At 45.4% G+C, this 17170-nt stretch overlaps 5 protein-coding genes across 5 annotated transcripts; 3 read left to right on the forward strand and 2 right to left on the reverse strand.

Annotated features, from left to right (window-relative positions):
• Positions 1 to 1115: 1115 nt before the first annotated feature.
• N7478_000781 (uncharacterized protein) lies at positions 1116 to 1936 on the forward strand (the record flags this gene model as incomplete). Its single annotated transcript, XM_056916996.1, has 2 exons — positions 1116 to 1247; positions 1316 to 1936. 2 exons carry the CDS (start codon positions 1116 to 1118, stop codon positions 1934 to 1936), a joined length of 753 nt encoding a protein of 250 aa, XP_056784876.1.
• A 1225-nt stretch (positions 1937 to 3161) lies between these two features.
• Positions 3162 to 3736, forward strand: N7478_000782 (uncharacterized protein; the record flags this gene model as incomplete). The annotated part of the gene is made up of 3 exons (XM_056916997.1): positions 3162 to 3469; positions 3521 to 3538; positions 3592 to 3736. 3 exons carry the CDS (start codon positions 3162 to 3164, stop codon positions 3734 to 3736), a joined length of 471 nt encoding a protein of 156 aa, XP_056784877.1.
• A 353-nt stretch (positions 3737 to 4089) lies between these two features.
• On the reverse strand, positions 4090 to 4760 carry N7478_000783 (uncharacterized protein; the record flags this gene model as incomplete). The annotated part of the gene is made up of 2 exons (XM_056916998.1): positions 4090 to 4494; positions 4602 to 4760. The coding sequence occupies 2 exons, from the start codon at positions 4758 to 4760 to the stop codon at positions 4090 to 4092; spliced, it is 564 nt and encodes a 187-aa protein (XP_056784878.1).
• Positions 4761 to 14120: 9360 nt separating this feature from the next.
• On the forward strand, positions 14121 to 14698 carry N7478_000784 (uncharacterized protein; the record flags this gene model as incomplete). The annotated part of the gene is made up of 2 exons (XM_056916999.1): positions 14121 to 14333; positions 14384 to 14698. 2 exons carry the CDS (start codon positions 14121 to 14123, stop codon positions 14696 to 14698), a joined length of 528 nt encoding a protein of 175 aa, XP_056784879.1.
• A 619-nt stretch (positions 14699 to 15317) lies between these two features.
• N7478_000785 (uncharacterized protein) lies at positions 15318 to 15668 on the reverse strand (the record flags this gene model as incomplete). Its single annotated transcript, XM_056917000.1, has 1 exon — positions 15318 to 15668. One exon carries the CDS (start codon positions 15666 to 15668, stop codon positions 15318 to 15320), a length of 351 nt encoding a protein of 116 aa, XP_056784880.1.
• Positions 15669 to 17170: the final 1502 nt, after the last annotated feature.

Here is a 17170-nt window from a genome sequence, read left to right on the forward strand (position 1 = left end):
ATTCTGAAGCGTCATACATATCAGCAACAATATCGGTAGAGCGAGACCACAGATGTTCAATGAAGAAAACTTGATTTGCACGTTCATTTGCCCAAACATAGCGCAACCTCCTCAGACCCGTTCACAATGTGAAACTCTAGTAGGATGTCATAGAAGTCAATCAATGTTCATTTCCGTGAGGTGAATTGTTTCTAAACACCCTTATCAAAGACGAATGCATCGAGTCGGGCAGGCAGCTGGCGTTCAAAATCTCTTCGAGACAAAAACATGTCCGGAAAACCGAGAGGGCATCAGGTGGTGAAGTACAGCGTGGAAATCAAAGAACGTACCCTCAAGCCATCAGTAATCACAATGCTTTGGAAGATTTATTGGGAGGAAACTGAAGGACATCTCACCAGACCATCAGTCGTAGACTTTGCATCAGAAATCAGGTGCTGCGAGGCAACCAGAGGACATCTCGCCAGACCTTATATATTCCAGTTGTACAATTAGCATTGGAAAGTGCTGGGAAGAAGCAGATGCACATCTCGCCAGAAACAGGAAGGAATAAGGAGGATCTTTCCTGAGACGCCCAGTTGCGGAGCATCGGCTGAATTCAAACTAAGAGTACGGAATTCGATGGCAGCCAAGAACATAACTTCAGCGAGTAACTCTGTTGCTCTTCTTGGTACTGTGGCTTCCGCTTTCCATTCCTAGTCACAAACATGGAGGCCTGGACTGGTCGATACGCGAAACACTGGTTCAACCCCGAGGAGAATTGTGAGCCAGGAGATAGAAATCAATAGACCGGAACGGTATCATGCCTTCAATTACGAGCAATATTCATTTAATTCTAGTCCAGGGAGCCAACTTGGAAGCTCCTCTAGGGCTCAAGTGGGGTTGTGGGATTAATTCCACCGCCGTATACTTTTTTTGAACCGGTGGATACTCCAAGGAAAACCGTGGAATTGGCCGTCCTGAACAAATGCTGTACTGAATGCATTTTTTACATAAATGTAAACAATGACTTCGCTCGCCTCATTGCTACAATCTTCCCTTCCTTTAGAGCTCTACCTGCTCTTTGGTCGGTATTCCTCAAATCGGCAATAGGAGCTTGTCTTTCAAAGAGCTAGGAAATGCCAGTACAGAGAACTACCCGGAGACCTAGAGAGACAGGAGTTCCCCCCTCGCAGACTACACGGCCTCCGCCTACTAGTACTTCCGGCCTCCACCCTACAGCACGTCGGCCGCAGCCACATCAAGTACCGGTATGCCTTCTAGAGCACATTGCAGTGGGCGGACAGGGCAGCTACTAATACCAACCCACCAAGCACAGACGAATCAGCGACACGCGGCGGCTACAGATAACTCCCGAGGCCTGGGCAATGACTTCGATCTCGTTCATGCACATTGTCGAGTAGCGATCAACAATGCTGAAGTGCATAACCGACAGCTCACAGCGCGGCTCAACGAGCGACAGCGAGAGTTAGCAGCCAGCAGCCAGCGACTAAGCAGGGAGAAGGCGCAGGCCAGTGCCCAGCTCCACCAGCTATCTTCGGAGAAACAAAGAGCACTGGAGGAAAGCAGTCGCCTGAAGAGAGAGATTGTTCAATTGAACAATCGGCTTGATATGGTTGTCAACGAAAGCCACAATCTGATATCTCGCACAGAAGTGCAGGATGTGTTGAATGAAATCCACGCTTCAGCCGAGACATTCATGAAATCCTTGACAACCAGAATGAGCGACAACGAGAATGTTCAGCTGTCTGGACAGTTGCCTGCCTCTGATGTTGTCCATGATCCATGGACGAACCAATATGGCCCGTTTGAAATGCTGCACCACTCCGCCGGGACTGAGATTCCTGGCCCTGAATACCCACTGGCAGACCAGGAGGCACTACCGCCGCTCGGATCTCACTATGAGTTTCCGGACATCGATATCGAGGGTGCAGTATGAAACTGAAAGGGAACGAAACGGCCTAATTGGAGGCTGGTCGAGATCCACTTGAGGCTCGCTGGACCGTGTGGACTCTTCCCTATCTCATGATTTGCGGTGATGGTAGATGATGTGAACTCCAATCGATTCAATTCTGAAATTGCTGAATTTTTGTAACGCCTCGGTTTGCGTATTGGTTAGATTCGGTTACAAGGTTAGAAAATAAATCGTTCATCAATCCATAAACCATCAATGCTGGTGTGTTGCGTATTTCTCGGGCTGGAACGATGAAACGTGTTTGCAAGCAATCACAAGAACTTCGATCTCACATTCTTGTTTGCTCCATTCCGGCCTGTGCAGAGCGACGAGTTAAGATAACTCGAATGCATTCACAATTGCCCAAAGCTTAATGGTATTGCCATTTAACCCATCTAGCGCCAAAGGCTCGTCAGGTGGGTCTTGCCGGGTCGTCAAGCTTGGCCGACCGAGAAAACTCTGACGATCAATGCGGGCACCATGGACAAAGTATTGGGCCACAAGACCACTTGGCTTTTCCCGTAGCCTCACTAACACCAATGTTCACACGCGCACCCCTTCCCAGCCGTACTGTCGTTCCGCGATCACAGCACATTGGGGCCTAGATCCTTACCACGTTAACTAAGAGATACAGTGCCATTCATGGTTGCGAGCAAGGAACCGAGGGAGCTTGTCGATCATTGATTCCAGAACTATGTCGGGTCCGGGGAGAAACCCAAGCTTGATACTCCGTAATCAGAGCAACCCACGGGCTCTAACTTAGTAGTGGCGTGTCCTCGCAACTTTGAACCGCATTAACAAGAAAGGGCTCTAGCACCTGGGAAATATGCAAGGGTGGTGTCAGGTGCGGTAACAAAACCACCTCTGATTGAATATGTCACAAACTCTCTTGTAAGTTACTTGGTCAAATTACCCTCTCCCTTCCATGTCCTTGGTTTGGCTTCGATTGCGCACTGCAACGTTATAGTTTCTAACGCCTCATCAGAGGCGTACCGTGGATGACATGGGCCAGAAATATACTTTCCAAGTGTTTCTTGTTAGCCAGACTCACCGAGACTCCATTCTCGACAATGACTGTTCTCAGACCAGTAAAAAGACCCAGGGTCCGTGGTTCACGAGGGAACAAGCCGCGTTCAAGGAGTATCATTCAGACTACAAATATCTACAGGCTTGTCAGGCCTGCGTATGAAAGATTCAATTAATTCTCACGATGGGTAGTACTCCGGGCAATACAAAGAACGCAGCTCCAAGCTTTGAGCGCCGACTGCTACGTGCATTGTCCGTGTCTTCCTCGACATCTAGTGAGTCTCAGAGCTCAGCCAGCTCCATAACGGGAGACACTACCGAAGATTGGACCCATGCAAGGAATGCCGATGCCCAGCCAGGAGACAGACAGGCAGGAGTGAAACGACAGCGTACTTCAAATGAAAGCGTCAGTCCACGTGGTGATCAAGAGCCCACCACTCTGTCCGATGAAGTTGAACGACGCTACACAATAATCTTCCAATATATTGTAGAGTGAGTACCAAAGCAAGAGGGTGAGAAAATTACAATCTAACGTGTTCCTAGTCTCGACATCCGTGTGAGGTCAGTGAAACCATAATTTTGAAATAGTAATTATCTGCTTATACTTTTTCCAGACGCATGGAACGACACACTCGTGATCAAAACAATCTAAATCATGTTGTGGCAAACGAGCTAGAGGATTTGATGGGCCGGCTGGCCGCTATTGAGTCGGCAGTACAGAAAACGGCAGAAGAGTCAAGCGAGGGCAGCGAGGATTGAAAAAAAAAAGGTTGGTGCACAGTATTTAAGGCTGATTGTGGAAAATACACGTCTACAAATTGACGTAGTCTGACTTGTGTCTGTGTCCATTCATATGTTCTGTTTTATGTATCATGACTAAGTAGATGGCTTCCTACCAGGATGAAGTGCTTTGTAAACTGCCTTGTATGTCAGATTTGTAATTAAGTAAGACAAGCTCGCTGTGTAGTGCAAGATTCAAGGAAAACCGCAGATATAAATCTCTCTCCAATTGGCAGTCTAACATTCCTCACAACAAGTCCCAAGCGAGACATTCTAGTTTGGCCACTAGAGTGGGCTGTTCGACTCATCGGTGGGTAAAAGGCTGACTGCTATCATTTCTGTGCGGTTTTGATGGTATCCCACAAGTCATTCATTGATGCCGACACGTCATTATGAACACGGCGCAGCATGGGCTGAATAGCAGCCAAGGAAGCCTGGCTATCCTCGGAGCTATGGGAGTGTTTCAACCGCTGCCTGAGCTGACGAACCTCCGTTTCCAGGATGAGCTTCTCAGCCCAAGCTTTCTCTTTTTCTGCAGTATTTTGTCGTAGCTTCGCTAAATCTTTACGATTCTCGTCACGAAGGCGCTGTATCAATTTATGATCTTGGTGTCTCTGTTCGTCCCGCTCCTCGATGAGCTTTTTAAACTCATCGTCAAACTGACTCACCACCTCGAAGCATCTTCGGTGGATCTTGTGATGGTCCTTCTTCTTGCGGGATTTGATCACGCGGAAATCCTGAAACAATGTCAGCGATGAGAAGAATGTCAGATATACCCATGTTGTAGCAGCTCACAGGTGCGTCGCTTCGTTGCAATAAGAAGCCTTGGGAAGGGTCAACGTACCGGATCTTGAGAGATCGTTGTTGTGGGTTCGATGACCGCACAGTCGGTATCGGTTGAACGAGTTCGGGAAGTCGTGCCATGCTCTCCAGCAGGAAGCTCCTGTTTCTCGGGGCTGTAGGCTGTATGGGTATGGATAATATTCAACAAGTCTGCCTTCATGCTGGGCCGGGTTTCACAACAGTCAAGACAGTCAGGAATATATAGAGAAGTAAAGGTTGCAAAATTTATATTATATTTTCGGGCGGGGAAGGGAGATTTAAGCCTTGGACAAGCAGAGACAAAAGTCGAGAGCCTGGCATGCTCGGCCTGTCGCCCAAGCAAGATAATTCACTCAATGGAAAAGGGGCTACGGATCCATGTTTTCGGTAAACTTTAATAATTTGTCAATCCCAGATCGGTCCATTAGGAAGACTCTGAGTCAAATCAAAAGTGTACGGAAACACTACGGGTGATCTGCAGCGTGTTCCTTTGTGAGTGTATGTGAATATCAAACGGGTTCTCCTCATTACCATGGGTCACAGTGATATTAAATTTACATTCTGGCTTGGGAAAGCACACGATATAGCTTCCACTCATCCATGAATTGATTCAAATATACAACGCCTAACCCACGGTTCAATTGCTGTGGAAATGATCGCGCCGCGTGGCAGTGGAACACTAGAGTGGCTCTCAAATTACTCCCCACGTTATCAAGTCCCAGTCTTCATAGTTACCAATACTATTATCATCGTCCGACAGACCCGGCATCAAGTGGCTTCCAGTTCGGTTTGCATGCCAAGAGAGTGGTTTCCCTGGGTCTCAATAAATTTGGTATTTGAAAAGGACCGCACCTGGTTCTGATTATTGAACTTCATGAATAGAACCAGAATTTCACATGTAACGTTACTGTATGTATAATTCATTAACTCCTCGTTTCCTTTTGGGCTTCCAAAAGCTTACGTCAAGTCAGATACAGCTGGTCCTTGTGTATGCAATATACCGGGTTACTTTGCACTGTGCTTCGCAGAAACCACATGCTTCCTTCTGCTGATAGCTTCGACCTGGTTCTCGAGGTCGTCCACTGTGGATTCCATCTCTCGGAGTCTCCCATAGCCCATAGCCAATGCTTCCATTTCCCCCTGTGTTATTACACTCCAAATATCCTGTTTTTGACATTTGTCGGATTGGGACGAATCGTATGGGCTAGTAAATCAAGCATCCAATTTCAAGAGGGTTGTTCTATCTAGCTGCTGGATCGAGTTGAGCGATCCTACGAGTTCGCGGAGGCTAGTTGCATAGCTCGTACGTACGTACGCTTACGTGCACGTTACATACAAAGAAGACAGTATTATAAGATATAAGCACGCGCTGATTCATCAGTCCAAGATAGGAAAGGTGGTGATCTTTTCTGCTGCGGAGTTCGACAACATTACTCCTCCACCTCCCTGTCAGGAACATGTCAGCACTCGAGAACAAAGCTGTATCTAGGGCGAATAAGGAAGACGGTGCACAAGTCAGACAAAAAAGGATTGTTTACTACGTTCGAACATCCAAGCCATCATAAAATTAGCTGGGACTAGACTAATCAGTGTATAAGATAACAGCACCCCTCTTTAGGGTGGTAAATGTATTGAGGAGCTCTCTGGGTAAAACTGGTACTACCACAGATGTTACGCTTCCCTGTCCCTCTAAAAAATCATATCTGGCTGAATCAGTCTCTTCCAAACCATGTTGTTCTTCGTTTGGGGTCTCAATGTAGGTCTCGTCTTGTGGCTACTCAATTTAATACTCAAAAGGACAGCCTTCTTGTTGTGAGAAGTTTTCAGATACTGGAACACTGTAGATCAATCTTCGGTGCCGGCTGGCTAGCTGGAACATCCAGCGCCAGTTCTCTGAGAATTCTGTGGGTATGAAGACCTGTTCCTGTCCCTGTTCCGGGAAATCCATGGCAGTTCTTCTGAACACGATAAATTGAAAAGATGGAGGAAATCAAGGACGCTCTTCCTCGAGAGATAATACTTTGAGGATATAAAGCATGAGGATATTGACAGAAGTGACCAATGTTTGAGCAAAACTCTAATCAAGCACCTAAAAAAGCCGGAGTAAATCTGGCTACAGGAACAATACCTCTAACAAACAAAGGTGGATTACCCGTAGAAGCATAATTTACTGAATGCAGGATAGAGTGTCAGTATGTGATCAGTCCAACCTTATATTCACATAAATTCGATTCTGGTGGGGCAGGCCGTCGTTGCCAAGTACGTCGCACATTTCTTATTCCTCATGCAATTCTGAGTAGCGAAGTCCTATCGCTATTTCCTTCGTTTTCTTCCATGTGACAAAATCTCAGGAAGTCCGACACCACCATGTCTGTGACATATCTCCAACACTGAGCTCAATAATCAGTAATATATAAACACTCACACCAGTTAAAGCCATCGTGGTTATCCAATTTCCCTGGACATATCCTGGACTGTTGTGAAATCATATTCAAGTGATAACCAGAACCACGGACAATCAGAACCATAGTTTACACATCCCCACAATTAATACGACGGTGTCATACTGCGGTATCAATCGCCTAGAGGGACAGTTTTATTTTCTGAGATAGAGTCTCGCAGCTCAGCTGCTCAATCGACCGTTTTTCTTGAATTGTCTTTCGGAATCGGAGCCACTACGAAGAACAACAAACACCTTTCTTTGGCAGCGATGAGAATGATTCAATTTAAAGCTTTGGAAACTTCCCTGAACCTCTTGGAAGTTGACAATGCTCCTACTTATTTTCCTTCACTTTTCAACTCTCAATTCGGTGTGCCTATTTATATCCCAAATCTATGAATGGACCCACAATCTGGTTAACTCGAGTATTATAAAGAAATACAAAGAAGCGCACGTTTGTGGAGTCAGTTACTGTATACTAGAGCATACTTGGGAAACTTCGGTTTCAATTACGACGGGTCCGTCAACCTTGAGATGAAAAATGATCTGCGGCTTATCCGAAAGTGGTTTAGACTTGGAATCCGTCTCCCCACTTTGTCCTTTCTTCTTGCCTTTCCTCTCGTTATTCAGGGCGAAGTTGTCATAGAATCAGGGTATGCAGTAAGAAAACAATATTAACGTGCTAAGATATTGCACGTCCTGATGAAAGCTGAGACTGATTGTCAGGCGATTACAGAAGCAACATAATGTGTTCTTTTACCCTTCAATTAGCGACCGGTTCGAGAGCATGAGAAAAGATCGTCTTTCTCGTCGGAAATCCCCCTTCTATGAGTTCGCCACCTGCGTCATCAAAGTGATCTAGTGAACAATTGAAACAATCAGTCTTCTCATCCAAGATGGGACCGATCACGCGAAGCAAAAGCGGATCAGGGTGCCTGCTAACTTGGTTGTTTCTGTGGGGTTGTGCTACATGTACTGTATCACTGTCCGCTGCGTCGACTTCTATCTCTGGAAAAAGCGCTGTCGGATGAGCTCGCTATTGCGTGGGTTTGCTGCATGTCAAATTACTGAGCGACGCTGACAGTCGTGCTGGTTTTCCAAGTCTAGAACCTTCTGTCAAGTTAGAGAGGAATAGTGGTAAAACCACTCCTCTCTAGGACTAGTGTATCCAGCGCCCGCCCGCATTTTCTATGTATTCCCCCTGAAAAGCTTAGATAGTTCTTCAACCAGACATAAATTCACCATCCTCTAATCGGACATCCTCGATACTAGTTAATACGCGTTCGCTCCAGATCTGACACCTTCCTCTAATACAACCTGCCATCAAATGTTTCCGCCGCGAGCAGCAAGCCACTGTCGCAGAATCTATATAGCTAAACTTGACATTGTCCTGCGCCATGAAAATATCAATCGCAGTGGGGTCATCATCAATGACGGTGAGGTGAAGCGCCGCTTTCTCACTTGAGTGTTCCGCGCTGGCGTTGAACCGAATGTCTAGTAGCATCATGGCAAGTGCTGCATGCTGTTCATATTCCAGAGCTTTAAAAAGTAGTCCCCGTGCCCTAGGAGTAAAGTTGTTGGTATGGGTGAAGAACTGGTGGAGAAGCTGTTCAATGGTGGAAACGTCACTCATTGGAATCGCTGTCGATATGATATTACCATCAGATCGTTGGTCCCACAGCTATTGTCTCAAATCTTATTTTAATCGTCTCTCAACTCTGAGCGTCAAATCAAAGTGGTTGACAATTTCGGCCATGCTATCTGGAAGCTTTTAAAAAGGGGATTAATCTCAAAAACCTCTATTACACGACAGGTAGTTCAATGGGCTTTTCATTTTTGGAAGCAAAAACCTTTCAACAGCACTTAGCTAAAACTGTACTTTTCTAGGCCCCTTGGACTGAGGTTCTTCAGATAATGTCTACGTTTATACTGTTTAATCATTCCCTGTATCTTGATTTTCGACCTATCCATGAATTAGACAACCTGCCTTTGTTTCTCTTTTGATTGTCCCTCAGTAGACCACGGTCGGGCATAGGCTCCATAAACATGACGAGACTGCAGATTCACGGGGTTCAATGATTCAAGCGGATTGTATCTAAAATTTGGTTTGCATTCTCCACTTAAAGTAGCCAAATCAAGATCGAAATATTCCATTTTGCCGGCTTTTGAATCTCTTGGAACCATTGCCACTGGTCAACCCACCAGACTGGCTTTTCGTTTTTTGATACCTCTATATGATGGACATCTCAATCGCAAGACTACTCTGAGCTTCAAGCCCAGAAAAGTCACGAGAAGTGGCCAAAAATGCAGATACACATGTGATTCCGATCCTGTAACGTACATTTTTACCCAACGTTGCTACAATCTCAATAGCCTCAACTTTCGGGGTGCATTGAAGCGGTGAGCATATTCCCAAATCGGGGACAGTTTTTCGGTTCCATCAAGCGGCGTGTACTTTGGCGCTACTGATAGTAGTCCTATGAAATGGATCAGCTAGTTATGCGGTGATTCATGACTGAGCGAGTAGCTTACTACTTGGTGAGCGCCTTGTTTCGGTAAAATGGTCGCACTCTCCTTCGGTAGGCTCAGATAGAGGTGTTCTTTGAAGCCATCGGTCGATTCTGCGCCGAAAAGATCTAGTCTTTCCGGCCCTGGTAGGATGTGGCTGATGGTTAAGATCTGCCGATACTGAATGGTCTGCGGTCGGTTCGACACTATAGTGTCTGCCTTTTCGAAGAAGGTGATACTTTTTCCCTCGCAAAGATTCGATGCTTCGCTGCACTTGGAATTCTTCATAATAGGCACGAGACAGGGCTTTCCAGGATAGCCCCTTCTTGGATTGCAGCCAGGCAAGTAGATTCTTCTCTTCCCATTTTGACCATCCGATCGTGTTCCGGGGGGCCATGGCACAATGCCAAAAATGATCGGCGCAAGGCAACGACGACAAAGAATTGAATGACTATAAAAAATGCAATTTCAAGAGCAGTCATCCAGAATGAAAGTCTCTCGGAGGTTTGTTGAGCAAGATCACCATTTATGAGAAAACTTGCGGTCAAAGTTTGAATATATGACCGCCTAGAAAGCAAGATTGTTGAGCATGGTGAATCTTGGATCAAACCGCGTTGATGGAAAATTCCTACGAGAGACCCATCAGTGCCATTTTTTGGCAAAGTTTAAACGGGTCGTTGGTCTCAGGTCACTGAGTCAACGAAGAATTATTAGTTCCTCCCCGGGAAGGGCACTTTTGACTTTCAAGACAAAGGTTGTAGGATTTGGTTTTCGTTTGTGCGTTTTTTTCAGCAATTATGTCCTTTAAGCCGTTTTCTCGAGATATTACGCCAACAGGAAACATCAGGCTAACTTAGGACCGGATCCGGCAGATTTTGAAAATTGATTTCACGACAAGTATGATCTACTTCAGAACGCTCTAGACCTTTTTCAGGTCACAAGCTCTTTCAAAAGACCCTGCATTGAAATATAAGAATTGGAATAATAATTCAGAAGACTTTTGACCTGCAAGAAAGAAAGCGATCAAACCCGAAGTATAATCTGAAAGCGGCCTTGTCCATACCCACTTCTCGGGTGCACATAATTCATTCATATTGGTCAAAAGAAGCAAGCAAAGCATTACTGGATATTAAAAAGTAACTCATCACTGTCAAGCTTTAAGGAATGGATTCCCTCAATCGCTAGCCCTGATGAGGAAAAGACATTAGAGCTGCTTTATTGGAGTACGTTCCAACACATTGTGGAGGTGAGGGGGGAGATCTCGCAGAATATAGTTCCCTCCCAATTGAAGACGAAACGTTCGAGTAGATAAATCATAATCGCCGGTGAATTTCCGTTCTTCTGAGGATTGAGGATTGACTCCCCATTGCTCTGGGTTATAAACGTGAGGCCTCGTTTAAGCGTCGCAACAGTATTATTTGTCTGCTTCTTGCGCGCAACAAGTTCGCCCGGTATTTTCGACGGATAAAGATGATTATGCTATGCGGGATCAGCTTTTTTGCCGTTGATCTCGTGAATTCAGAAGGTATTTCGGGTATCATCGAGGTCCTGTTGAACCAACCGTCCCAACGTCTTAAAATCCGAATTAGGTCAAATCCGGCCAAGGTCAATGCAAGAAGCAGCACGACACCTAGAAAAATATAAACATACAACGTCGCGTGAACTGAGCCGCCCATGACATTGCTTTTAAACAAGCACACTATAGCCTGTTTGAAACGGCGGGAATTGGTTCCGCGCTCTGTACTCACAATCTTCGGCATGGAGTTACAGTAGCATGGAATAAATGCCTTTCTAGAAGTGAGGTCGCGAGAGAGCAAATGAGAGAGAATTGGATTGTGTCAGTGAGTTCTGAACATGATTGTGATTACAATTTTTTGGGATTGCAGTGGGTGCCTCGTCTTTGTGCGATTCAATAATCAAAGTCTCATATAGTCAAGTTATCGCGTCTTCTTCTGCCATTTCTTTTCCTACAGCACGCTCCCAGTGAACATTATCAATGTGACCCAGAGAGTTACAGATTTAAGGGCACATTCCACGCCTCATTGTGTTCGGCTCCTGCGTTGCATCTCTGGAAATCGCAGCATTTTTGAAGCTTAGTTCAGGGAAGTTGAAGTCTTAGAGCAACGATTAGTCTTTTTCATAATACTCAAGGTAGTGTTCCATGATTCAGGCTTCGAGTCGGCTTCACTCCGTTTGGAATTAATTTTCGAGCGTCAATCTCTTCCGGCAGAATTGAATCAAACTTTTTGAAAAATTGTCCCACGCCGAGATGTTTATTGACATCTTTTACAACAGTGTCAGAGTAGCATGCCCCTAGTTGAATGACTTAACGACCATGATGACAAATTCCTACCCTCTCCATTCTTTTGGAGTAGCGCGAGTTGGGAGGTGTTTATAGAATGTACATTTCTACGATAAGAAAACAGATTTTTTTCCGAGACATATACATATCTCGTCATCCGAGTCTCATACTTGGGGCACGAACCTTGAAAATATAAATACAATGAATTCCGAGTCAGACATTCACTCTCCAAGGCAAGTGACAACAGCCCCGCGCCTTCATAGCTCATTAATTGAGCACATGTTCCAATGGAGAATTCTCACCTGTCGAAAGCTCTAATTCATTCATCGAGTCGGCAAACCTACCGAAGACAGTCCGCACCATTGATTTTTTGGTCCTATCATCTTTCCCAAAAGATTTTCTCTGGAATAGAGTAATAAGCTACCGAAATTAATTATTCGGCGGTGTTGAAAAGTAGCAGAGCCAAGAAGATGAGAGGGTTGGGTAATTTTCTATTTCTTCTCAGGGAACACCCGTTGTTTTGTATTTGCTGGACATGGCTTGCTTTCAGGTTCTAATTGGAGACTTGATTCACCCGAAACTTGTTTCACGAAATATACATGTAATTTAGTCAGGAAAACGTCTTTTTTCATTCCATTTGTTGTTTCTCGTAAAAGAACGGTTTCTTTTGTACGTGAATGCAGTCATATTGAACAGTGCCTGGGAAGGCATTTTAAACTACCTAGAAATTGAACAATATCCCCATCTCCGTTCGTTTGTTAGTATGTGTTTTGATCATTGCTTCATTGACGCTGAGCCCCTGAGTGTGCCACATCAATAGCTCGGCGTTGTTACCTTCTGCCGGACTGCAATTCTTGACTAAAACCTTTCAAGGGATAAACACCTCGGAGCAGCTGTTAATTTCAAACTTGCTTGGATACATACCCTGTTTCTGTATTTACACGGCCAAGAATTTGCGTATTCGGAATTAGAAATGAGGCCTACATCCTCTACTTCTGCTTCTTACGGCCATTCGAAACCAGCACATTACCACATTCAAGACATATCTATTCAATTCTGTACTTATATTTTCAATCACGACAAATGAGTGACCTAGACGAAATCGTCCGGGTTATAAGTCAGCAACAAGGGGAATATGCATACTATCGCACTTGATACAGCCTCTTCAAGCAGCTGCAGAATGACGTGGCTGAATTCATAGAGCAACTCAATCACTTCCAAAAAGCCCAATCAAGCGGTCTACTTGAAGTCTCTAGTGGCATATATCGGGTAACGGAGGAATTCCGGTCATTGACCCAAGCCATATCCGCTCGAGAACAGAACGCCCGCGCTGCCTTATCTGAATTAGTCGGATTACGTTCCCCCGAGAATTATCGTGTCAACTCCGATAGGACGCGCAATGCAAGATAGGGGATATTTTTACCAGTTCGGCAGTAAGACAATTGTGGCCTGAAATTCGTGGATTATACTTGTCATAGCTGCAGAGTCTGCCATTTCAGGCAGTACAGCAAACGGCATAGCCTAACTTTATTAAATTAGACAGCCAGTTGTGTCATGCTTGTTAGCAAATTCAAGTCAGTGTCCAATCACCTGCTGAGCCTGACTCTGGCAGAGTTGGTTCCTGGGTTAGAGGTTAGAGGGCCTTTTCCCATCTATTTTCATTTTGCACTCTTCCAAAATTGTTCAAGGCGATTGGACTTTACTCCTCCTGGGAGCTCAGGCCGTTCTAGAATTCTGCTAAGCATTCCTGGGACCGGATGAGGTGAAGAGCGTATGAGTAGGTCCTGGGAGCGTTGTTACTCCTTGTCAGCGATCGACATGAGGTGGACCCACATAATTTATCTGGGTTCCCTGCACGCGAGGAAGCTATCTTTCATTTGCTCCCTCGTGCTACGTCTTGTATCTATAGACGTCTATACCTTTATTACTATTAATCATTCATTTGGAAGACTCAGGGACCGGGGGTGAGCAGGAAAAAATGTATTTGATTTACCTGGCGATCTAATGGCTGGCAAGCAGAGCTCATTCGGATCACCGGCTGCAGATGTGTATCCATTCGTGTAGTCTTTCCCGCTTGGGTATCGGAGATTGAAAATATTGACAGGGAGCTTTAGTCCGAATATGATATTATTGGAGCTTTGCGGTTTGAGATTGAAACTTGCTCCGTCACTATCCGCCCTCAAGTATATAAAGGGTGCTCTTTCCCGAATTGGCTCCAGGCTCTAGTATTATCTTTTGCTCCTATTCTAGACCTTTTTTAACTACCCTTGCCTAAAAGTTGGTGGCTCATGATGGCAAGTCTTTCCGATACGATCATTATAACCGACGACGAGGAACTACCAAGAACAGAGCCAGGTGGCTCACGAGCCCCTCGGAGGGCTCCACGCTGTGATTACACTTACTCGGACTATGAAAATTTGTTCAATGAATCAATTGATGCGACCAGTACGAATCCGCCACGCAAGCGTAGAAGAACCACAATTGATGGAACTTCTTCTATCGTGGTATCAGCTTTCCGTGAGACCTTTGTTTTTCTTTTCTAACGGCAAAGCAGGACAACGCTTTCAAGAAACTTAAACGTACAGTTGGCCATGAGATTGAGTTGTTACAAATGGAAGTCGGAATGCTTGGAAATGAGCTTCGGGTGGAAAAAGAGAAGCGACAGAAGTTACAAGAGGAACTTTCTCAGCAGAGAAAACGAGCGCTAGAGTGCATGATCTGTTACACGCAACCAGATCGATGGGTGACTCTTCTTTGTGGACATTTGGTTTGCGAGTCATGTGTAAAAGTTGTTGAGCCAACAAACAAATGCCCTCTGTGCAGAGCATCCTGTACGGGATATGTCAAGTGCTACCCATTTGCCGGGTAAAGCCTTTTTGTCCGCGATTTAACCTGACCGCACTTCCTTTTTTATAAGCTATAGACAACTCTTTAAAAAGAAAGGAAATAATTATTACAATATATACATATCTATCAGGCTCCTCAAGAGCTGGCATACGACTCGACTTCTCAAGCACGGCCCATTTGACCCGTGGTATTGATTCGAACCAAGGGGCCATGATCGAATCATTATTCATGTCGTACCGACCTGATAGAAGCAGTGCTGGCACTTCGATATCTTCCGCCGTCTTGATGGCATCATAGTCATGCATGAAGCCTGACTGTCGGATGAGGGAGATACCTTTCTTGCCATTCGTCTTCCTCATTCTCGTGCTGTTTCCCCATGATGATTCAGTAAGTACCGCAGGCCACGGTTCGAGTATATAGAAATGCTTTTTCGAGAAGCGGTCACACACTTCTTGATATACTGGGTTGTCGTAATCCCCGTCCGTATCCATCTGTACAACAGCATCGTTGACGGGCAGCAGTCGGAACAAGCGTTCTCTCTCTTTGGCCGAAAGATCTGCGCTCGGATATGAATTGGCGATGACCGGCTTGTGAAGGCCACGCGGTTTTCTTCTAGAATATATGCTGGCTAGCATGCCACCTCAGCTGTGGCCGTAGATAGAGAATCCAACTTTTTGCAGCTCGAAGTGGTCCACGAGATTGTCGAGCTCAGCACAGAACACATCAAAGCCCCAGAAACTCTTGTCTTCAGCTCTCTCGCGGATGAGAGATGAGTGTGAGCAGCTAACCTGGTTGTAGAAGATGTAAGGAATGCTTGTAGCTTCGAGTGGCTTTGTAAGATGGAGATGGTAGTCGGAGCCAGCGCCCGGACCTCCGTGTACTAAGATCAGCGGTGGTGTCTTGTTGATGTTGCCAATCGCTCTGTACCACGTGAAACATTTCTCTCGCACATTGGAAATGTCAAAGGGGATACTTCCTTCTCTAATGGACATATTCGTGATGTTCGCATTGTGACTCTTCCTCTGCGATGATGAATGGCTGCTTTTCAATGTTTCCGCATTCCCAGGCAGCAGAGCTATTCGATGCGTCTTAGCGGTTTGCCGTGCTTATTAGACAGACTTTCATGGTGTTACTAAGCTTGATACGGGCCGCCGCTAATATCCATACACGGCCGACGTTCATGCGGTCTGTCAGCGTAAGTGGGCGGTACTAGCTGTGCATAAACGCCCAATAACGGATGGAAGCGACAGTAGGAAGCAAGAGCCACGAAAATTAGAAACGAGAACCATATTAGGCTACGGGGAATCACGCCTCTATAGTAGTAGAGGTAGATGAAAATGAGGGCTATAAAAGAAAGGGAGTAGGCGCAAATCAAGCCAGATCGCCGGATATTCCCCACCCCTTCAAGCCTGTCCTAAAACATTTCAGGCGAGAATACAGTAATTTACAATGACTCATTAGACACTAAAGTCCAAAACGTTCTATACCACGATACTGCTAGACAGTGGTTGTTTTTAAGGTAACCTCTTATGGATTAGTGTGGTTTCGGGTACGGGCCGAGAAACAAACTGTGAGTGTCCGAGGGGTACTGTAATCTGTTTTCGAATTCTACTGTATCTCAGAAGCTGCTCTTGTTTCTGAGTGTGTCGACCGTGATCGTACCATAATGGTCTACCATAAGGGTCAGGAAGACCAGCATCCAAGTGAGATGCCCATTCATATCGAAAATACTCTTCAATTAGCCACCTCAGATGTTAAACTCCCGGTAAGAGAGATTCAAATGGATTTCTGGGCCCAGAAGCTAACATTTGTCTCATTCTAGCCAAAGGAAAATGCCTCGAACTCTTTAGCGCTTGAACAATTTGCGCCTGCACTAGACGCTCTTGAACGGCTGGAAGGGAAGATCGAAAATTAGCTTTCCAGCTTGCCCGCTTCGTGGGCTTTACAGGAGCCTGTGGGGATCTTGTGAGCCTAAATACCTTGGCGTCATGGATCTCGAGAGGAAAAGCCCAAGCTTGAGAGACACAATGATTATTTGACAAGCGATCGAAACAGCCTGGAGATTTCTAAAAGTGAGCGATTATCGCGGCTGCAATCGTTTGCAGAGGCTCAAGAGCTCTCTCGACAGCAAGTAATTGAAGTGTTGGCCACCTAGATGGAAACAATGCTCAAAAAGTGAGCTGGGCATGACGATGACAATGCTTTCTGAGCGAAGCGAATAATGAGGTCAACGGATTAGGGCGACTATTCGGCCTGCGAATTCTGTGACTGTGATTCACCTGACAGCCACGGGAACGTATCAATGTCGTACAATGATGCGTCTAATTTAGAGTATGTTGAGTGAAAGTGGTTGAATCGTGTTTTGCGTAATAAAAATGAGACCCGAAAAGTCTTCGCCAAAGTCCTCTCCAATGTTTGAATGCTTAAGACTATACTTATGAGACAAATAGAAGAAACTCATTTTCCCCCTACGAATTCAGAAGCATAAAACAAT

The sequence above is a fragment of the Penicillium angulare genome (assembly GCF_028827245.1).
Source record: "Penicillium angulare strain IBT 27051 chromosome Unknown utg000001l_segment0_segment0, whole genome shotgun sequence".
NCBI lineage: Eukaryota > Fungi > Ascomycota > Eurotiomycetes > Eurotiales > Aspergillaceae > Penicillium > Penicillium angulare.